The sequence below is a fragment of the Micromys minutus genome (assembly GCF_963924665.1).
Source record: "Micromys minutus genome assembly, chromosome: 33".
Lineage (NCBI taxonomy): Eukaryota > Metazoa > Chordata > Mammalia > Rodentia > Muridae > Micromys > Micromys minutus.
In genome coordinates, this window is record NC_137968.1 from 6,593,293 (window position 1) to 6,617,460 (window position 24,168).

General features: G+C 38.2%; 1 protein-coding gene across 2 annotated transcripts in view; it reads left to right on the top strand.

Moving 5' to 3' along the window:
- Nucleotides 1–2,545: 2,545 nt before the first annotated feature.
- ZFPM2 (zinc finger protein, FOG family member 2) overlaps nucleotides 2,546–24,168 on the top strand; it is a gene marked incomplete at its 5' end in the record, with an annotated part of 432,774 nt that continues 411,151 nt past the window's right edge. For both annotated transcript variants that reach the window (XM_080909373.1, XM_080909374.1), the window contains one exon: nucleotides 2,546–2,585. In XM_080909373.1, the coding sequence (XP_080765499.1) occupies nucleotides 2,546–2,585 (40 nt within the window). The remainder of the gene's footprint in view (nucleotides 2,586–24,168) is intronic.

Genomic DNA, 24,168 nt, shown 5'->3' on the forward strand with positions numbered 1-24,168 from the left:
CTTTAAATATCCTGACTTTATTCCTTTCAGCTTTTAAACTGAACATTGAGCTTTTGCATATTTAACCATTTCAGATGCCAAAAGAAACACTGACTGCTGTATTATTTTGATTCCATTTTGGACATTCCTTTTGGGTGATGTAAGTCTTCCAATTCTGTGAAAGGTCTATGAAAACTGTAACGTACAACAAATCCAATCCTAAGATTCTGTGAATACCAGTTCAGCTGTAATAATTCGAGACTGAAGGGGGTAAAAAGCTGTAGTCTCTGTTTTTTTTAACACCCCCCCCCCCAAATACGAGTACAAATAACCTTGCTTTTTATGGTACTTAAGATCGCAATTTGTTGGCTCTTCCAGGCAGGGACTTGGTCATTTACTGCCTTGTCTGTTGCCAAGAACCCTGTACTGTACTGTTATAACCCCATATGGTTATATAGCTCATGTGATGTAAGAAAAGACACAATTGGATTCAGCCCTGTGTTAAGATTTGCTTAGCCAGACCTTTCACGGGGTAAACTCTTCACACCTTTACAAAGATGCCATGATGGAGTCATACACAACGCTGAGTAGAGCCTTTTGCACACGGAGCATCAGTGCAAAACCCTTCAGTGTGTCCAATCAGACCAGGCTCTGTGCTGATCCCAGACCCTTTCAACGCATCACCAGGTGATGCTCACAGGGATGCTAGTCCACCAAAGAAAGGGGACCCAAATTTCAGGTCGGAGAGGACAAGTTCATAGCCTCCTTGGGGAAAACACTGGCAGTTTCTAGGGAATTCATGTCAACTTCATAGGAGTTTATTAGCAAATGATGATTACATGAAGTAGCTGGTTGCACGCACTCCTGAAAGAATTGCATTTTGTATTCACTCTGTACAAAACTAGGGGAACCTTGCTCTCCTTATCTTCGCAAAATAAAAAAAAAAAATTGCTATGCAATTAGCTCAAAATAATGTTCTCCAGTGCCTTACCATTCCTCAAACAGTAAGCACACATTGAATAAATATGAAAGAAACAGAACTCAATATGCCAAAGAACCAGGACATAGCTGCTGGGTCTTACCTGGTTGAAAATTTTAGGACAAGATCAAATCGTTTACTAGCTCCACCGGTGTTTCCCTGTGGCAGGATTGGGAGACTGGAAGGTCACGGGGGCATGGTGGAACTGCAGAAGTTTAACAGACTTCCCGTAAAGAGTATTTCCTAGTAGAGACGATAGCTCCCCTCCTACCTACAGCGAATCATCCAGCTAACCTTCGTCCTTTTGGGTGTGAGGAAAATATCCGGCTGACCCCAGACTGATTTTACTGTTTCAAATGGAAACTCAAGCAAGATGCAAAAGAGCACTCTGAGCGCAGCTCATCACCCGACTCTGGTGGGCCTAGTGGGGGATGGTCCGCGTCCACGGCAGTCTCCCGGGGAACTCTGACAGCGATGAAGTGGTCTCCCGAGAGCCTGGGCAGATGAGAGGACTTAACGGGCCCCAAGACACACAGTTGGCATTTGTGATCAGCTGGCTTTCGCCGGGGACTTTGCCAGTGGCCTAACATTCCTGCCAAGAAACTATAAGGGCGGGGGACAGGGGCTCCAAAAGGGGAGCCGTAACTGGAAACACAAAGTTTATGGAAGGAGACTGAGATTTCTTTGTGCCCTGCTAGATGGGCGAGGCATTAGGGAGGAGAGTTAGAGGGTCCGTTGGAAGACGCTGTTGGAAGAAGTTGCTGGAAGGGGAACGGGGGAAGGGTGGCCTGGCAGCTGCCCAGATTGACGCGGTGACAAATGCAGAAGGTAGCCCCCCCTCCAAACCTCACGTCTCCCCACCACCACCACCGCTCCATCAACCCCTTCAACTCCCACCCACGCCACGATCCCCTTGCACTCCACGCGACCGAGGCCGGGCTGGGAGTTTGCATCCGGACTGGCTTTGGATGCAGCCAATCCTCCTTTCGCTGATGGCATAGTCTCCCCTCCCCACAGCCCGGGCGCGCCCCTCCCTCGCGCGCCTCGCCACCTCCCGCAGCAGTGCGAGCGCGGCGCGGCCCGGAGCGGCAGCGGCGGCGCCTGAGTCTCTGCCCGGCAGCGGGGGACCCGGGGAGCGAGCGCGCGCCTCCTCCTGCACCCTCCGCCCCTCGCAGCCCTGGTCCCGCTGCGCGCTCTCCTCCCCTCCCTCCTTCTCTTCCTTCTCCTACCCCCCCACCCCCTTCTTCCCCTTTTCTCTCTGCCTGGCCGATCGCTCCTAGATTCCCATCCTTCCCCCCCACCCCCCAACAGCCCCATCGCTCTCGCTGCCGCCCCCTCCCCTCTTCCCTGTCACACTCTCTCTGCCCCTTCGCTCGGCCTCTCATTTGCTTGCTCATCTCCAAACGTGGATCCGCGGCTCCCGGAGGAGCCTAGCTCCGAGATCCCGCGCGCACTGAGCACCTGGAGTCCGGCCGGCGGTGGCCCGAGCCTGGCCAGCGGCAGAGGCGGCGACAGCCCAGGGAACCGGTAGCGGGGACCGCGGATACCGCAGGAACCCCAGCGGCAGTGGCAGCGGCCGCGGCGGAGATGTCCCGGCGAAAGCAGAGCAAACCCCGGCAGATCAAACGTAAGTTTGCGCGCGGGACCGGGAGTTGGTGGGAATGGTTCCTGGGAGAGGGGCGCACGCGGCGGGTAGGATGGGAGCCACTCGGGGCGATCAGCTCCTGGTCCTCGGGATTTGTCAAACTTTGCGTGCAAGGAGGGACAGCCAGATGGCCTCAGACAGATGCACAGCCAGTTGGAGCGCCGGGCAGCCGCAGCCCAGTGTGTTTCTCTAGCCTTCACGCTCCCTGGTTACTCCTTAATTTCAACTCCGGTTTGCTGCAATTGTCGCCTTTTTTTATGCTGGAGACTAACAGGACAATCCCCTCCCGCAGAGCTTAGTATGATTGTTGTCCTTGTTGTCCTGACGGATGGCCTACCGCTCTCCAGAGCTGGTCTTGGTAACCGGGGATGAAGTTCTCAGAGCTGGTGGAGGCCACCGGGCTAGGGAGGTAACTTCCCCAGTGCAGTGGGGGAAAAAAAATCAATGTCTGGGGACCCAGTCCTGGGCGGTACCACAAGGCTTGCCAAACTCGAAGTGAAACAAAAAGTAGGTGCAAAAGTTCGCGCCTCTGTTGGAGGCAGCCGCGCACCCCCTCCCCGCCTGCCGCAGTGTTGGTCTGCGCCCCGGGGACTTCGGTGGGTTCCACTCACGCTGCCTGGACGTTGTGTAGGGCACGCTTCACTTTGCCACTGGTCCAGGCTCAGAGTCCCCCTCTGGGAGGGGCCTCCTTCTCTACTGGGCTCATAGGATTTGAGTTCAAGGTAGCCCACATACTCTGATGCTGTTCCAACCCCCCCACCCCTTGCCCCCGGGTCCCTGGGTGCTGGTCTCTGCGGTGCCTAAAGGGACTTGTAGGAGACACCTGTCTGCCTAAAACCCATAATCTCACTGAACTCTTCTAGGCCAACTTTCCTCACCTTAGAGAGAATTATTCTTGTATGTTTAATAGGCCTGCAATATATCCTTTAGCCGGGAAAAAAAAGTTAAAGGCCTTATTAATATGAAGATGATGATCTTAATAATAATAACAATAACAATATTATTATTAGTAGTAGTATTATTATTGGAGTTCTGATATATATATATTTCTGACTTCCTGTGTCGTTGAGGATCTGGCCACTAATTTAAAAGTAATTATTATGTAATTTTAGCACACTGCTTTAGTATTACTTTTACCTTATAGGTCGGAACCACTGTACCATACATGAAAGTCAGAATTTCTTCTTGGTGTAGTTTAAAAATAAAATCTTATCACCCAACTTGTCCTTGAGATGGGGGCAGGTTATACTCAGTTTGCTACAGTTTAATTATTCAATATGCAGACTACACACACACACACACACACACACACACACACACACACACACACACACACACCCTTCCTCTCAGATGTGACTTTATGGCTTTGATTTAGTTGATCTCTGTCTCTGTGTTTCGGTTCTTACTCTAAGCAACTTATTTCAAAACAAGGAGTGGACCTCACTTTTGGCTGAAAGCCTACCTAATCCCTGGGCAACACAGTCCTCAAAGACTTTCACTTTTCAGGTTCTCGGTACCATCTAATCGCCTTGTCTGTTTTGATGCTGAGCTAATCAGAGCCTTTTGTTTACACTTTACCTTCTTATTGCATCAAATGATGTTTAGTATACAAAGTGGTTAGAAACATTAAATGCAAACGGTTTTTTTTTTTTTTTTTTAGTTCGTGGCTGTGGCCTAGATTGTTAATAAATAATTAATATTAATTGATTGTATGCTACAAAGACCATCTGATTCTACTTGGGGATACTTTGTTATCTTCTCAATTAGCAACATTCAATTTTTTTTCTCTTCTTCTATGACCACCTCATCTAATTGAAGATTAAAACATTGGAACTAGTTGCTGGTGCTACTCTGTGTTATAGGTCATAAAACATTTTGCTGGCTTATTGGAGTGGTGTGATTTATTAACTATCAAAATCTGTGGAAGTTGTCTAATTGGGCAGTGAGCAAGTAAATGTAGTCCATACGTTTGCATGATTGTTTGCCAGGATCGTTTTCTGCTGACCCGTTTATACATAGATAATAGCTGCATTTTAGGCTTGTCTTGGATTCACTTTGGGATAACAGTGGTGATCTATGCAAATGTGGACTCCTCCTCTCTCCTTCCACTCTTAAGAAAAATGAAAACTAAAAGCTTTTTCAGTTGTTAAATGGGAGCAGCCTCCAAGCTTCTGGGGAGGAGATATTTAAATGTGTTTTGAGGAGCTCACAAGTCCCTTTGGTTGCACTCCACAGCTCCCTTGTCCCCTTTAGCTTGGCCAAGAATATGAGGCAGGTTTTTGGAGGAAGAAGTTTTTCTTATACTCAAAGTCTTTGTCACGATCTCTCCGCTCTCCCTCCAGTTTAGGATGTGTATGAAGTACACTGTTCGCTGTTAAAAAAAAAAATAATACATATTCCTTGGATATTCTGCAACAATGTTAAGTTTTGAGCCATGGCCTGAAGATGCTCTGTGAAACAAAAAGCGTTTCCTTACTTACGAAAACTACATTTTCAAACTTGGAAACATCCAGGATTTGAAAATAAAGCATTGGTACTGCTGATAAAAATATACCCAATTTAGAGCAACAACGGCAAGCCAAAGTCAGTTTATACCAGAAACTCTGAAGACAGTCAATTTAAAGGACAAAAAGGTTGTTGGGCACAGTTTTTTTTTTTTCTTCTTCTTTTTTCTTTTACTGCATACAGTTCCCTGCTATCTAAAATTGTGATTTATGCAGTATTTTAATATTTTGCTTATTCTTTCCCCTTGGGTGCTCTCCGGGCAGCGATAAAAAGGCGACGCTGAAAGAGCACCATTAATTTGCTATGATGACTGGCCAGATAAGAGGAGATAATGGGAAAGATAAGCAGAGAAGATATACCATCAGAAACCCGATTATTACCATTAAAATTCCAGCCCAGCAATCTGCAGAGGCCTGATAATTCCTTCTCCGTTTCCACCACTTTGGATGATAAGGCAAAAAATAGTCACTCAGTGCTTCTTGATTAGACTGTCTGGATTTCCTGATAATACAGTGATAAATTATGTATTTTGCCCCCATGTTTTGTCCCAAAATTCAGATTTTTTTTACCCCTATTCCAAGACTATATTTTCTGCCTTCCTCTCAAAGCTTTCTCTCATAAGCTATTATTGTAATCCTGGTTTGATAGAAAGCTGTGATAGGACTGAGGTGTTTGGTGTGGAAGTCATATCATGCTATCAGCCCATCTCCCCACACAGCTGCTTCCTGCTCTTGTTTTTAGCCCTTATCACCTCCTGCCAATATGCCAATAAATTGCCCAGATTGTTCTCCATTCTGGGACTGCACTGCAAAATTTATGACAGAAATGATGATTTTTTTCCCCCTTTCACCAATGCATCTCTTTATGGGTAGCAAACGTGTTGTGTGTGCATTTTTTTTATTGTTATTTTCTTCTTCAAGCTGTTGTCTCTGGGAACGGGCTTACTGCCCTGTCTGTCTCCAACTTCATCAGTGCTTCAGTGTCTTGGTTATGGGTTCAGATGAAGATGGACAGCACATCTATATTCATGCATATACATGTATATATTATAAACACATATACTTCCATAATCTGCTCCTTGGCAGCCAATACAGAGGTTGAAAAGAGCAGAAGGCAATTCAAATACTCTTTTTTTTTAATTTTAGATACAAGATTAGGAAAGGACTCTCTTCTTTATACCATTGTAGTTTTATAAAACTTTTTGGACTGCTTAGATTTTTCTAGCCAGGAGGACATAAATGCTCTGTCCAGTGATGCTCACGGATGCAGTAGTTTGTAATGAAGTAGAAAGAAATGCTGAATTGTGAGGAAGGATACTTTTCTCTGTAACAGTGAATTCAGATCTTAGGAGCTAACAGGTTGGCTGAAAATGAAATGCCTACATTATGAATAATATTGTACAAATTATTTTAAAGGGTTTTGTAGGAATTGGAAGCTGGGTACAGTGGCTAAATAATATTTTTGATATTTGAGATGGTTTTTGGCCAATTTTAGGCAGTATGAGTCTCCAGGCAGCAAATCGGAATTTTAATGGCATATGTTTTTTTTTTTTTTTTTTTTTTTTTGAAAAAGTAGATAATAGCAATTTTTTTCCAAAATAATTAATTGCTTTAATATTTATAATGCTATGTTTTAAATTATTATTTAATATTTGTCTTTGAAAAACATTAGATGAATCTCTTAGAAATTTGAACCTATGGCAGGTGAAGAAATGAATATAATTATTTTTCACCATTCTTCTGTAGTATTTTCAGTATTTCTTTTATTATTGTTCAGACCACAATTATTTACTTTTTCAACATTATTGTACAAAAGGGTTTGGCAACTACTTTGTACCTTTGAAATACAGTGATCATTTTCATATATGGCTGGAACTCTTCTTTTCTACGTGCCAAATATGAAGCCAGGTTTAATTGGAAATAAATTACACATTTTAAAATTTTGAAGAAAATTAAATATACCAATGCAATAGTGCATTATATATTCTGTATCTAATATTTCTTGTGTAAGGAATTTAACTATTTACATTGTTGGCTAACAAGCAATTTTTGAATATATATATATAGTATATTAGTATTTTTGTCAATAAACAGTGTTACTCACAGTTTATAAGATAATTTTAAATTAATTCATTTACTTCTATATTTGCAATAATGTTAATTTATATAAAATTTCAAAATAAAATATAGGCATAAGAAATCAGTAGATTTAAAATTGACCAATTTAAAGATGGCAACTTCATAATGATAATGTTTAAGATTTAAAGTGAATATTAGAAATGGTCATGCATCAGATTTTAAAGGTGCAATGAAATCAGCAATGCAAATATAATTGACCCAGCATTTTCACTTCTGTTTGCTGCAAACTGTGCAGGGCTAAAATTAGGCATTGTGATTTGTGGCTATTAGGCAACTCTTTCATGTCCCACTTTTGATAACTTTCAAAGTAATTAATTTATAAGCTGGGATGTCAAGAGAATCATCAGCATTTAATATTATCTATGACAACATTTTAAAATAAATAAGGAATTTTAATTTTCTGTAACTGACAAATCTATGGTTTAAGAGTGATAAAGTTGCATTTGTTCAATTAGAAGCGTTTCTGAACTTTTCTGAAAGCATCATTTGCTTATACAGTCAGTGTCTATTTGGACATAACATGTTACCATTACATTCTCAGAAATTAAATTTTTCCTTACTGACTTCTAGCACTGTAGACACAGAAAAATAGTGTGTGACTCTCCATACAAGCTGGTGCCACTAAAATATGAAAGCTAACAATACATCTGTAGAGAATTTGCTCCTTACCTTCCATCCTATTAACTTAATTTTTTTTACAAGCTCAGGCTTAATGCAAAAATATATACATTGTTTTGCTTTCATGTAAGTGTAGAGTAAATAAATGTCTATTAATAACTTAAACTGTCTAGCAAATGTCCACCTACCAATATCCAGTGCTCGTGTGCATTAAACCAACTTTTTATTTGAGTTCTGCTGTTGCGTCCTGGTTTTGGGCTTGTAAGACACAATCTCCTCTCCTTTAGATAGTTTACAAAATGAACTTGAACACTGATTAGATATTTGTCTGATCGGTTATTGCCACTGGAAATGGTTTTGACACAATATTGAATTCAATATATTAACGTGAATTATTTTTGGGCTAGATATATGGATTTCTCATAATAGTAATTTTGTTCTTCTGTACAATCAGGGCAAAGTAACAGAAGATTGCCATTTTCATTTTAATCACGCTCTTATTTAGAAGTGTGAATTTACTCAAAAGACAGAAAACCAGCCAATTAATTACTTAATTATGTTTTATTTTGTGATTCTGTGATTTATTTTAAGATTCAAGCAAATACATTCTCCAATGAACTTTCCTTTAAAATATTGTTTTTTTGGTCATACCATTTATGGAAGTTTTTTGGTGTTAGCTTCAATGGTGTGAAAAATTTAACATTGGATTGATATGAAGACAAATATTTCTAACAACTGTTTCCTTTTTAATCTTTGATTACTGAACACTATAAATAGACTTGTAAAATTTGAATTTATAGGCTGCAAGGTATATTTCTTTCGACGGAGCGCTCGATTCTCAGTTCCATAGGGCTAGTATGGCATTTCAAACACAGCTGATGTTTTGGAAACCCAGACTAATTCAAAATCTGCCACTGTGTAAAATTACCACTTCATTCTCTCAGTAAATAAAGAAGTCTCTGACTTCAGTAGCCAGAACATGTCTTTCTACCATAGATTAAGCAGTAAGTATGTATCACTCAATGGGTTTGTGTGCTTAAATCTTAAATGTAATTAAATTAATAATCTCAGACATAGCAATATTTGGCATTCTGGAAAGAACACACTCCTTAAAGGTATTAGCATAAAGATAGCACATTTGTTTATTAGGCTACCAAATCAGCTCCTAGTATCTCTGCCACAAGTAACAATTGACTTTTCAGGCTTCAAGTTAATAGCCTTGTCTCTTGCTTGTAGAGATCAATATTAGTATTAATTAATCACCATTATCGTCACTGGGATCTGGTTCTATTTGTTGTTACATCAGCAAAATATCAATATAGAAAGTGGACTCTCTGATCGTCATGGCAACTTCATCTCTTGGGTCAAAGAAAGTTTATCTTATCAGTGCATAGAGAGTGGCAAACTGTTTAGGGATCTAGTTTGAACTCTAAGAACATTGATTTAGTTTTTATTTGTAGTAGAGGCTGAATTCCATTCACCAGGGATAGGTAAGATTTAAATATTAATGCCGAGAGGCTTGCCTGTGAAGGTACTGCCTGGCTGCTTGAGGTAACAAAAGGTACAGGCTTGTCTGGTCAGAATTATTTAAAGCTTTAGCAATGTGCATCTTGGAGAAATACTTTGGAAGTGAATATATGGCCATTGTTAGGTTGGATGAGTTTGGGTCAGGATTTCCTATGTGAAAATGAAAGACATTACTGTCGCGTCTTCAACCCTTTCTTTCTGTTCTTAATATGATGCCCACTGTGTCAGGACAGTACCAGCAAAGCAGCTTTTCCTCACAACTAGCATGAGATACTATGTCCTGACCTAATGCAGGAGAGATTTGTTGTGGGTTTGCAAGTCAGAGGAAGGGATTTATCTGGGAATATTGTTAACATTAGCAAGTATTTATTCGTAATAAAGAAAGGTCTGGACAGTGAGCCAAAAAGACTAATGTCCTTAAAAAAATTAGAGAACCAAGAATCTCTAAAAATATGAAGTGTTTGCTTTCTTCCTAAGAACCCTAAAGTATGTTAATCATTTATAATGAGCATTTCAAAAAAATAAGTCTGACCATTGTTAATTTTTGTGATTTATGTGTTAAGGAAAGGGGAATCCAGTGAAGAGACCCTGGATCATGAAGCAGTTCCCAGGATGCTCCAAATTCTTAAGGTTATAGGCACCAGATTAGCTTACATCTGAGTACATAGGCAAATTAAATATAAATCTCATGACTGTGGAAATTATGAAAACAAACATTGAGGGCCAAGTGGCTACAAACTTTACCATAATTTTAATCATTCCATGCATTGTTGTCACAAAGCTTAAAATCCATACTCTTTTAATATCTTACAAAGTAATATTGGTTTTATTTAATATTCTGATAACATCCCACAGACATAAAGCAAACACAGTGTCATTTCTGGCATAATACTTCACATAAAAGTAAGCTTTATTCATCTGATCTTTTGCCACTAACTTCTTACTTTTATTTATTTGTGAATATGTTGCCTCTTTAAACTGCTAAAGGATGATGAGTGATTTTAACTTGTTGTTTGTATAAAAACAATTTTGCTCTTGGTCATGTGAGATTTACTATTCACAACTCATAGATATTTGTAATATAAGGACTATTGTAAATATATGTATGTATATGTGTGTGGGTGTGTACACACATATCTATATTTGCATAAACATATATTTGTAATCCTGTTAGTAAATACAAAGCTGTAACACTTACCTAGCTTTTGTGAAAGCTACTGAGAAGCTATAATTTAATTTCAAAATGAATATTAAAATGATTCTTAAATTGGCTTTCATTAGAACGTTGACCAGCATCATTTACCTAATTTTTTAAATAAATTCTTTGGAAGATCTAGATTAATTTACATTTGCAAACTTCTGATTGCATCTTTTACTTGAGAGTAAACATTTTTTTTGCCTCTTAATATCTCTATAATATTACACATGAAAGATTTTATAAACATGAATTAATTGGCATGTTTTCAGCAAGAATTATCTCTAAAATTATTTTATTTGTCACTTAATTTGAAAACGTCTTTAAACCTGAATGAAGGATAGACTACATAATTCAGGGTTGGAAGCTAATATTTATGCTTTATCTCTTATTATTCTGAAACCCCTGTCTTTTAATTTTTATACTTTATGCTCTTAAGTGATAGGCTTTGATGGAGGATGTATATTTGTTTTACTGGGGCAGTGCTCTGAAATCTGGAGTCTGTAGTGACCTGGAGAATTAAAGATGAAAAATACTTAGTGTTGAAAGGAGCACTCAACCCCTACACACACACACACACACACACACACACACACACACACACACAGACACACACACACACACACACACACACACACAACATCACTAAGATAACTAAGTTTCAGAAACTAACAGAATATCCACTGAATATTGATTATAAACAGTCATCTGCTACCATCAATATTACCCATGTTTCTCTTGCTTACTAGATTTGCTTACCTAATTAAGTAAGTGGCCTGAAGCCTAATGACATAATTCAATTAAAATATTTTATTCATAACTAACTCATGAAACTTGTGACACCGATCAATCATGTTTGACGATGAGATCTCATCCAGGACCTCACACACGCTAGTCAAATACTTGATATTCAGCACCATGTTGTAGATTGATTTTACCACATCTGTTATGCAAGAGTCATTTTAACCCTGCCTTTTGAAGTTCGGACAATGGTGCAGAAGGAATTCTTTTCAGACTTCAAGTGGGAATTTGTTTCTTTCTTTTTCCAGGTAATAAATCCAAAATGTAAAAAGGCTGCCTGTGATAAGAATTCTTGCTTGCTGAGTGCTAAAGAAATCCAAACTCAGGAAGGCAAGATGGCTCAAACTGTTTGCCAGCATGTCTGAGGACCGGAGATTGATCTCTGGAATGCATGTAGTGGAAGGAGAGAACCAGCTCCTTCAAGTTGTCTTCTGACCTCCATACACGCCCCTTCACCTACTAAATAAATAAACAAACAAACAAATAAACAAATAAATAGATTTTAAAGCCCAAAGGCACTTGCAATTAAGGGAAACACATAATTCAACTTAATAACATGTGGATTTGGTGGGGCTCACTTGATCTCATATTATTTCTGAAGGTACAAATCATGATGTATAATTTTGTCCATTGCAAGTCCACAATGCATTGCTTTGAGGTGCCACTCATAATTACATGACTAAGATGCATGGTTAGGTGATTAAATTCTGTAGATAAATTTTATCTACAAATGCTTCTGAAGATAGCTTATTGCTCTGCTCGGTGTGAATGATAAACGATAGATCATTGATGGAAATCCTGCTTCTTTAGTCATAAACGTTTTCTTTTCAAGCTCCAAGGAAAATCTTAAAGCTTAAGTAGTTGCTGCCCCCAAAAGAAAAGAAGAAAAGATGAACGAGAAGACAGTCACACCTGCTAAGCCACAGGTTTATCTCCACTAAATGGTTCACTCTCCTCTCTTTGGTACAGCAATTAAGACACAGATATTCGCTCTGAGTCCTGCACTTCAATGTGCCACATTGTTGTGATTTTTACCTTATTGAAGTAGTTTATTATGGGACTAAATTCTATAGCAGGACATTAAATGGTGAATCATCTATATTCTATTTGGCAAGAGCACAGAAGGTTGGAACATGCTTGAGCCCCACCCCGCCCCCTCCCATATGCAAAGGCTCTTAATTTTGGAATGTATTGAATTTGTTTGGGACAACCGTGTGATCATGACTTGGTGTTAGAATCATCTGCCAGTTCTAAGGGTGACATTTTCCAGCTCTCGTTTTGGTAACCCGTCTGCTTTCTACATACAAGAAGCAGTACATTTTCCTGTGGTGCTTCTCTTGTATGGAAATATGCGTGTACATTTCAGAACTATCAGGTCTCTCACAGACAAGTACAGACTCCGAGTTTAGGAGAGGCTTGCGCACATCTGAAATATGCAAGAGTTCATTTGCAAATATATTACGTCGCTGCTAAAAATACCGCCCGTCCCTTCGAATTGTGCACCTCAGACAAACAGGCACATATTGTGTCGTGAAGTTGCTTAAGCTTCTGAAGTCGGGGCTACAACTGGGTCAGATGATAAGATGAACACAGAGAGACGACGGGAGCGTCTGATAAAACCCGATTGATTGATGTCTGCCTTCCCCGCCATTACAGGCAGTTGACAGTTAGTTTGGGATCAGATGATTTGGCTTTTGCGATAGAAGATGGGGCCCAGTGGGCTGGCCTGAAGGACAAAGAGGTCACTTCCTGCACAGTGTCAAGTAACATCAAGCTCCCACAAGGTGGGACAATATTAATATTTCATTCTTCTCTTGGAGGTCTTGTTCTTAATATTTGAGAATCCAGTTAAAGGCATGGAGATTCACCCTACCTACAGACATGTGTGACTGTTTCCTTCTTCCATGAAATGGGATATTTTATATTGTTTATATTGTTAAGGATAAGGGCATATGTTTATTTGATGTATATCATAGCTCATGTGTTTATTCAATATCTAATACTTTTTATCTATTTCATTCAATTATAATATTAGTTAAAAGTGTTATCAAATATAGTAATTAAATCTATTAAAGTTAATATTTGAATACTTGCTGGATAAATATGGATTCCTTAGGAGAAGAAATTATTGTCTAAGCTAACCTACATATTGAACATTATATAGGTTTCTCCTATTAGTTGTTGTGTGAAGGTTAAGTTAAGAATATCCTGCTGCCAACACAGAGTTTGAAGGAACCTTAGTCGGCACAATGTATATAGGCTCATAGTTAATGACTGTGATGTGTTTTCAGGACTTTAGTCCTCTTAATGATAGAATTATATTATTATTAATAATATTGTTATTATTATTAAAATGTCAATTTGGATTCTAATCATATAAATGCAGTCCTGACCTGTATGAAAATCATTTACAAAATGTACAGATAAACCATTGTGGGTTAGTACGTTGTCTTGTAGTTTTTAAATCTAGAACTTGTGGGTTTGAAAGTAAGCAGTGAGGTTCTATTTATTGGAATGAAGGGAAGAAAGGAGGGATGAATAGAAAGGAAGGAGGCAGGAAGGAAGGGAGAGGGGCATGATTGGTAGTTCTAGAAAAAAAAATGTTTTCCAGAATTAGCCATGAATGTTGATGTTTGTTTCAGAATTGGAATTCCCAGTGCTGGGATGTCAACTTCACAAAGCAGGGATTCCATGCAGTGGAAGTCCTGTACCATGTACCGCTTCTTACTCTGATATTAGAGGACTGGTTTCTAAAGGACAGCTGGCTCCCAGCTAATGCAGGAGGATTAAGGGCAGGATGATGAAGGTCAGACATGTGGGATGCTCATGAAATCACCTCTGCCCAAAACTAAAGTGGTCCTCCCTACACGTCATCAGACTGATGCTCCTGTCAGTCCTCGTTAGCCATACCTCCAAAAAAGTTTCTATAAAAACACAGCCTTCTTTTTTCTAAATACAGTTACGTGAAAACAAAACAAAAAAAACAAAACAAAAAACCAAACAGTCTATGTGTCTGTACCTAAACACATATACATGCAGACACACATAAAAAGTTCACGCATAGAGCCCAGTAATGCATTCTTGTGATAGCCAGGAAAGGTAAAGGACTCAGAGGGACATGTAAAAACTTGTCCAAAAATGGTTCAAGAGAAAGAAGCTCACCTATAGTGATTTTACTGTAATGGTAGCATTGCCTGTAGATGCCTACGATGTTGGCCCTTTGTGCCAGTTATTAAGAGCTAGTGTGTTTACTCCTTTAGGGAGGAGAATGGAAGGAGATAGATTAGTGTGACTTCTATATCAGTTGCCGATGCTTTTCTCAGTTATATGGCTACAATGATGACACACTCATGGTAGTACGATTAAAGTGAATTTTGCTTTGAATAATCAGCTCTTCATTGATCTGTTTTTCTGCATGCACCCATTTATTATAGGTTTCTTTTTGTCTTTACTTCCTTTATTACTTTTTCTTCCGATATTCTATCTGGTTGTATCATCCAAACTTTGTACATGTGTAATATGTAACATATTACATACATAGTGTGTGCTGATTTCAAATTAGCATTATAGTTACTTATACGTTTAAAAAAACCTTCAAGGTGGCAAAGAGAAAATTGTTATCTGGCAATTCAAAAGCAGGTTGTAAATAAAGCTGGGAAAAAAAAAATCCTAAATTCTAGTGGTATAACAGTTACCAGATGCCATATATAAATACAGTATATTACTTTTGTGTTTATGGTCACAAATGTTGAAACAAAGCTACTAGGTAATATGCATAATGTCATACAAAATTATGCATACACAAAAGTGTATTCAAATAAAAACTTGAAATACCATGTTATCAATTCTAAAAGTTGCTACCAGCTGTTATTGGGTGGAGGATTGGGCTACAAAGCTTGCCTAGACTGGAATTTCAGAATTAGCCCTACAGTTTTCAAGAGACCTTCTGAAAAAAAGTTGGGACCTTTTGATGTAATTATAAGCTATTTACTTTGTTGTTCCTTGCTATTTATCATTTTTTTTTTTTTGGAAGATAGGACAGAGACATTTAATATGGGATTTTACCAAGTCAGATCTCAGAAAATTTGTTTTCTTTAAATATTGATCAGCTGTCATGTCTTTTTATTGGGAAATGATTTAGATATCACAGGGAATGAGCAAGTACGTTGCTCTTAAGATCTGAAAAAATATTAAACATTAAGTAAAGGGTTCTTTGCCTGGGACCCATAGGTATTGATGAACCTATGAGGACTTTCCAAATATTTTATAAAATTTTTTATATTCAAGAATTTTCCAAGGAAGATTTTTTTTCTCGGATTTCGAAACATCACAGTTACTCTAAACTGTGATTGTGTGTACAATCATTTGTGTTATGGCAATCTTACAGCGGAGAGACAATTTCACTTTAAATGCCAAAGTGATTCTTTAAAAATCGTTACTTATACCCCCTTGCTGCTTTAAACCTTCCAGTGTCCTCTGAAGGTTCTACTGGGACACTTTTAAGACCACAGCTTGCCTCACTCTCTGTGATCTGTCCTCAGAGCTTACCTCATGAGCGGAACATGAAGTATCCCTGTTCCACCAACATTTCTATAAGCACCATCACCAAGTTACACTTTATGGGTCTTCTGCTCCCTGACTTTTCCAAGATGCTACCCTTTAATGTTTGTTCTAAATAACCTTCTAGCCTATTACTCCACTGCATTTTTACTGCACACAGAAATACACACACACACACACACACACACACACACACACTCACACACACGAGAAACACACACAAACACACACAAATTTCTATCCAGCATTGGTTATTGTGTTAGTTAATTTTTATTAACAATTAGTTACTCTTAATTCTATAACAAGTGCCCAAGACAAGTCTCTTCAAGGAGGAAGAGCTCATGTTGGCTCACTGCTTGAGCACAGAATTTTTCATGGTACGGATCCTGTGAAAATGGGAGTATCAGGCAGCTGGTCACAGTGAAGCCACCATGGAAGCAGAGAGAGTTGGATGGTATGTTTAGCTTGCCTTTTCTTTTGTTGAGTCTGGGATTGTAAATGGGTTGGTATTGATTGCAGTCAGGGTGGATCTTCCCTTCTTGGTTAAATTTTTATGGAAACATCATCAGAGACCCACCGAGAAGCGTTTCATAATGATTCTAACTCCAGCCAAGCTGGTCATGAAGATTAACGGAAGTTATATCTCGGCAAAATCAATACATTGACCAAAAGAAGAACTCATCTTGCAGAACATGGTATTGTCAAAATTCACTGGGTAGCTGATGAAAAAAGCAAAGTATGTAGCTGGAGAACTGAGCTGTGTTTCAAAGAACTTTCTGTGCATCTTAGGAACTTTGGCCTCATTGTTTCTGTAATTTATGGCAATTGAGAATTGTTAAGCAAGCCTGATTACCACATATTGAGTTTGTGTGACAATCTCACCACCTCACCAGATTATCATTTCTAAAGAGTAGAGAGCACGGGGCTTGTGAATTGACAGTAAGCTTTGGTTAACTTCCATATTGTTAAATTTAACAATTATCGTTATCTCGAATTCAACTTTAGACCTTTTGTGCTATGGCCTAACTTTTACACGCAGCCTTAATAACTGCGCAGTAGCTGATGTCTACAATAATCACTCTGCGCTTGGTAGTTTGATATGAATATTTTATTGAAGCTGGCGTAACACACACACACAAACAGATGAGCAGAGTGGTATCTTTTTAATTGAATCTGTTTGTGCTTAACTCATGAGATTGTCTTTGCTAGTAGCTTTCTGTTCGTTTATATGCATTAACTTAGTTTTATAACCAACGGTGGGGGACGCATTTTCTGTAGCAAATGGGCCGATCGCCAGATAATGGGATTTCCAGTTGTTACATCTTCAATGAAACATGATAGGGAAGTTCATCGTAATTAAAATAGTGCATATGCTCTTAGACCCAGAAATTCCAAATATTCTGCAGATACCCACATATATGTGCTCATTACCTCATTGTCTATAACAGTTTAAACTTAAAAACCATCTAAATATCTATTAATAGCAGATAGGCTAAATAAAATCAAGTCTCACCTGTCTTATGAACTATAGAAACCAAAGAGTTATATCAAATGATGACATGGCTATCAGAAATGCACAAAATGAAGAAAATTAAAAAGCAAAATGTGTGTATTAAAAAACATGAGCAGATATGCAAATTTTCTATGACGATGTGCAAAAAATTTTGATGTTTATCTCTTCAGAATCAGAAAATAAGTATGAAAGAGCACATAGTTTTTCTTTCCCCTGCATGATTGAGTTCTAAATTTCTTATAGTTTTATATGGTTACAGGTTAATATCAACAAGAAAGCTTAGGGGCACATATTGTCACACCTTTAGACATGTTGCTATTAATTCCTTGCAGTGGAATTGAGAGTATTAGCTTCTTGGAGAAGAAAATAGGTCTCTATAGCCAGCACACCTTGTGACTTGTCTCCTTGGCTGTGTAAATGTAAGGATAGAAATGCTACCCAGTGTTGGAAAGAACGAGAGGAAAGAACTGATTAAAGAGAAATCAAGCTCTGTCTAATTCTGACAATAACATAGGGAGGAAGGAACGGCCATTGTGAAAATTTTAGACTTGTCCTTACTAAGCTTCCATGTGAAATATAACAAAAGTAGGCCCTCAAGTGGAGATTAAATTCTCTTTTACTTTAGAGAAGGAAATAACACACTAAAAAAGATTTGAAATACATTCCCCTCAAATGTATAGTATTTCTCTTCTCTCAGCATAGGTCATGGTCATGTAATTAACCTCACATTAATAGTATATGATCGTTAGGTTTTAGATAAAACATCTTCTTAAAAACCCCATGTAGTCCTCTAGGCCCCATTTCACAAAGAGAAGTTCATTTCTATTATGTTGCTTTACTCACTTCGGAATTTTGCTCTCCTTTTCCCCAAATCTAATATTTTCCTGCCAAGTGACTTTATGACGCTTTTCATTTTAATCCATACGAGTATAAACAGATTATAAACAGGGTAGGTTAAAACTGGTTCCAGGCCAAACATTTTAACTATGATGCTTCTCTTAAAAGATTATTTTAAATTTGCACCTTAGAATAGATTTTGTGGGGGGGGGACACAAACCCAGAGACTCCTTATGACCTCAGAGAGACACCCAAGGAGAGTGAGAAAGTGGGAATTCATAAATGCCACCACGAACCCTCTAGTAATTATGACAGAAGACAAAGAGAATTAAATATGGTGACTTAAATAATTGTAAATGATAGGATAAAAGCAATAATGTGGACATGGGAGAAAATGACAAAATATTTGTTTCTCTCAATTGAAAGAACCTAGACTCTGGAAACGCTAATGCATCTTGTTGAGTTTATTACCTGTGTTAAGGACTTCCAAAATTAAGGACTTTAAAAAATTTTTTGACAAATATACCCCCCCGAAGAATCAGTTTGTTTTTAGTTCATTCATATATACTCAGAACAATTTATGTAGCACTGAAGATTTTATTATAGTTTTGTATGAACCCTTCTGAGAGATTATCAAGGTACTTGGTCTAGAAGGCATAGCCAACCTTTTGTTGTGATGTGACATTTTCCTCTCCCAATGTCATGCCTGGAAAAATATCCGATCTAGTGACAAATAAATTGTATGCCATTTATATTTGTAGCTATTGTGGGAAGCACAAGGCTTGATGGCCTCTAGTTGAAGATGCATGGGTGGGAACAAGAATTGTAACATTTTGTGATGACTTTATACACGGAGGGGACAGTTTGGAAAGAAACACGTTGATTGCCTGAGATACGTCTTGCTGTCAAGAATTTTGGCTCCCGTGTGCCCTGCTGATGTACCAGCCATCAGCTGTTAAAAGCTTCAAGTGGCTTTCTTGGTGATAAAGGTAGTGGTTAGTGCTAAAAATAGAGTCGTACAGACGTACTGATAGTCCTCACAGGTTATCCTATTGAAGATGATCTGGTCAAAATGACATCTCTGGGGTGAGTGGGCCTCCTGGTTATTGTCCTTAGTAGAATTCACTTTCAGAATTGGTGGCAATCTAGTATGTTTCTTCTCCTTAGTCACCCATGGAATTCTGTTAGTCCCGATCTCTGGTTATCCTAAGAAATCAGTTTGCAAATGGTCTACATGAAAATGAGAGTCTAGTTCAACTCGTATATTAAATTTGAAGGCACCAAACGCAATGGGTGTCTAGGAGACAGTGTTTGCCAGGGGGTACTTTACAAAGGTGTGTTGTGTGTGTTCTTGTTTGGAAGATTGACTCACACAGCCCTTGCCCTGTGGAGGTTTGCCATCAGATTTGGAATCCCACAACCTTGTATTGGAATTCAGACCCAATCCTTCTTACACTTGAAATTATTTACTCGATGACTTAGTTTTCTCCATCTGTAAAGCAATGATGGTTAGAGGAATCTGTCTGGTGATGTTAAGAGTATTAAATGAATCAGGTATGCCAAAAATTTAGTACAGTGTCAATGCATGAATAAAACTTTTATTTGTTCATTTTATTTATTTATTTATTTATTTATTTATTTATTTATTTATTTATTTATTTATTGGCATTTTTGAAAGTCAAGTCTGTGGAAAGAAGTTATTTTTTTTTCTGTGCTGGCAAATATCTCCAGGTATTTTAACTATAATGTTAATGTTGTCCAGTTTGCCCATCTTAGTAAACAAATATTTAAACACCATGTTTTTGTAAAGTTTTCGGGTTGCGGTACATTTTATTAGACAGTTCCTGCCAAACAAACATTTGAATGGTTTTTTTCCTCGGACAGCCTCAGTGCACTTTTAAGAATAATCAGCAATTCACTACCAACAAGAAAAATATTTTTGAACCTCAGTGAGGAATCCTGCATAAAACACATTTACAGCAAAATTAATATTTGCTGCTGAAAATACAGCTACAATGCAATGTCTTTAAAAACCTAGGGAATCTGTTACACACCACACTGTCTAATTTATTGGTATCAAACATCAAATTATGGTTGCTAAACATAAGTACTCCAAAGGCTCCTTGGTATAGTGACTGATATTAAAAACGTTCGTGGCAAGGTATTCCTGTTTTGCCTTTTCAGCCGGTTCTGGACTTGATATATGACATGTATTTGGGAGGACAATCTGAAAAGGTCATCAAAGGGACCAGTTGGTAGAAATGCATTTGGATGACCTGAACACAGAGTTGTTGTGTCTCTAAATCCCAGACATACTTTATTAGGACAATACAGCTGGTTTGCTATTTCTATCTCCTCATTATCAACACATTATGGTATGGCCTCTTCCCCTCACTTCTACTGCCAAGAATTTGGCAGGGACACTATGTTAGCAAGTCAGATCCTGGGGGTGGAGAGAGACTGCAACAGCTTTGCACAGCTGCAGGGCCAGGGAAGACTATTTTTTCAAAGTTCTGCTACTGGATGAAGATTGATAATGGCCATCTTTGGTCTTGAATCATCTGAAAGAAAACACCACAGTTTCTGGGGTTTCTAGGAACACTCAGGGGATGTGCTACTTGTTCTTGTCTACATTTGCATGATACAGAACTTGTCTGTAAGTCTCAACACGTGAAGTCTTCCCCTCTTCTTTTCCCTTCTAACCATCTCAGTTTTAGGGAAATTTGTGTGCGATAAGGAAATGTCTTAACCCTGGGCCTTATTTCAAAGGTTGTATGATAAAAAAAAAACCCGATGAGACATATCACATCACACTTTATAGATGTGTGAGCGACTTGATTTGGTGGGCATGGTCAGGCCTCTGACAACATCACAGCAAGGACACTGCTGTAAAATATCTTTCTCATGTCAACATTTATTCTGGTTTTATTGTATTTATTTTATTTTGATTTTTAAATAATGAAAAGAAAAAATCAGACTAACTATTGCACGAAATGCAAGTCTTGTAAATGTACTAAATGTTTAAAACTTTTTCATGTGACTTTCATAGAAATGTGAATCCTTAAATCCCAATTATCTGATCAGAATTGAAAATAAGGACTGTTGAAATGTGCTCTGTGCTTTGTCAAAAAGTTTAAAAATAATCTCAAATTAAAATTGTCTATAATATTTATTTTTCGGATCACAGAGTTTATCTTTTTAGAAGTACCTGAAAGTATTCTATGATATATTGTGTTCTAATAAAAGGTTGATATTTCAAAAAAAAAAAAAAAAAAAAAAACAGTGCAGACCTCATTCCTACACACAGAACTACAGGCTCTCAGGGAATGCTGAGAGCAGGAAAAATAGTATTTCCCAGGGAAGAGCACATCAGTTGACTATGTGATACCAAATGGTCAGCTCTGAAAACAAACACACAAGCGACAGTATATACACTGAACAAGTTATATTTCGGTATTTGGTAATATAACATATACACGTGTGTGTGTGTGTGTGTGTGTGTGTGTGTGTGTGTGTGTGTGTGTGTGTGTGTCCCACAACAAGCAGTGAGAACACAGACCACACATTTAAAGGAGAATGGAGAGGTGTAAACATGAGAGTTTGGAAGGAGTCAAGGGCAAACAATGTAATTATGATATAATTTCAGAAGGGTAAACATTTAAGATAAAGCACCATCTTATTTATCATTCTTCCTTCTGATGTTTATGATATAGCAAACCACTCTCCACATAGGAAGAAGCTACGTAAGGATTCATTTTCGTGTAAATACTATTTATGTATGTTATTTAACTTTTACTATGTTTGAGTTAGATACATCCCACTAAAATTCAGCCAGGATGAGATTATCAATAGCAGCAAAACTTCAGAAACTTAGAAATCTATCCACGGGCACCAACTTTTCTGTTACAAAACCATGTCAGTCTATACGGTGATTCTGTTTATGCGTACTGTTTTATTTAGAGAACACTAAGGGATTTTTATTTTAAAAGTCCACTTCAAATGGTGTTGGCGAGGGCTCACTGAAATTACAAGTGGGAAGCATCTGTCCACAGCTTGATTCAAGGGCAAAATGTTACATTTATGCCACACCGTAGGCCAGGTAAATGTCACAGGTGAGTGGAGTCTCAAGGTCCTCTGAAAGCCTTGTTTCCGTGATATCTTTCTCCCCCTAGAGAAATGGAAGTGTTGTATCAAAAGTCCCAGGCTTCCTATTTTAAGGCTATAATGATGGACCATAGGGGAGAACCTTGAAATTTCATTAGAGGTAAAAAACCATGTGCTGTCTCAATGTGAGGGATTTGTAAATGAAACCACTTTGTAACTGTCACAATTAATACGTGGACAAAAATCTGTGTTTTTGGGGCTCTTTACAACATCGTTTGTAAGCCCTCCTTTATTTTTAAAGGTAGTTTTTATGTGATTTTTGCACTATTAACATTTTACACTTCTGACATTTATGCCCCTCACTGCCGACACCAAACAATAGAATCGCTTCAATTAAGAAATAGAACATCAGCCTCTGGCATCTTATTCTGTTGTTCCATCTATTTGCTAGGGAGAATTCATTTGTTTCTTAATTAAGAAAAACACCAATAGCATGAAAAATCTGCTTATGGTACCTGAATGGTAATTAGGCTAAAGGTAGAAGGAAACATGCACATACATTCCAACAGCAGCCAAAATGAACTTGAGCTGATAAAAATGAACTATACTCCCCTTGCATAAATGGAGGCTGAGAGAAGTGTACAGTCATTATGGCTAAGACAATATGCAAACTATCTTCAAAGAAATCAAATTGCTAGAGTGTTTTCATTTGCATGTATTAACTATTAACATAATGAGGGGAAGTGACATTGGACCCGGATTGTGTGTCTGTTAGGATTGATAATTCAACTATGTCTGCAAACAGACTTCTAAACCCCGCACTAGTAGTTAGATCAGACTCAGACTCAGCAGTGTGGACTAAAACAGAGTCTACAGCGTGTGAGCCTGCTCAGTAGTAATAGGCTCGGCATCTCTTCTCTTATCATGACACCTCTGTATTTTGTGCCCCACTCTTTTCTGTCTGTATGTTTTTGAAATGATGGTCTTCCCATGCAGAAGTCCCGACTTTGAAATGTAAGGGAGTGAACTTGTGTGAAACTTCCTAGTTTCCTTCAGCACCGTTTCCCATGCTATGGGGAAAAACCATATCATGCAGGTCTTACATAAACCTGCTGTTAAATCAAGATCTAGTGGAGAATTCAAAATTCAGATAGTTTTGTTCATTTATTCCAAGTTCATATAAATGTAGGTTTCCCTATAAGCAAATTTAATGCAGGGGAAAAAGGAAATAAGCATTATTGATCTCTTATGTCCTGTGCTCTGTGCAGAAAATGATGACTTCATAATGCTCATAATATAATTGGATAATTTTTAGCATCTAGTGCCCTGAGTCAACCCCTTCCAACTCTTAGTGAAGAATACTCCCCAGACAGATATCTAATTTTAAGAAGATAAAGCCAAAATGTGTTTTTTTTAAATAGTACGCATTAACACTTAATGAGATACTGTCATGCTGCTTATAAGCTATTACTATCATTTTCCTTGTGTGATTACTCAAGGAGTGGAAGCCAAACAAGTCAGCCATAGAGAAAAGCCTGAAGAACCGCAAGAGGAGGGCAAGTTTTATAAGTTATACTTGCTTGGGGTTGATAACTACCCCTTTCCCTTAAACAAAAAACAACAAAAACAAACAAACAAAAAAAACAAAAGAAAATAAAAAAAAGAAAAAAAAAGAAAAAGAAAAAGAAAGAAAAAAAAGAAAAAAATTCTCCTAAAACCAAAAAATTAACTGAAAGCCAAGATGCAGTTTCTTTGATGCATTGTTTT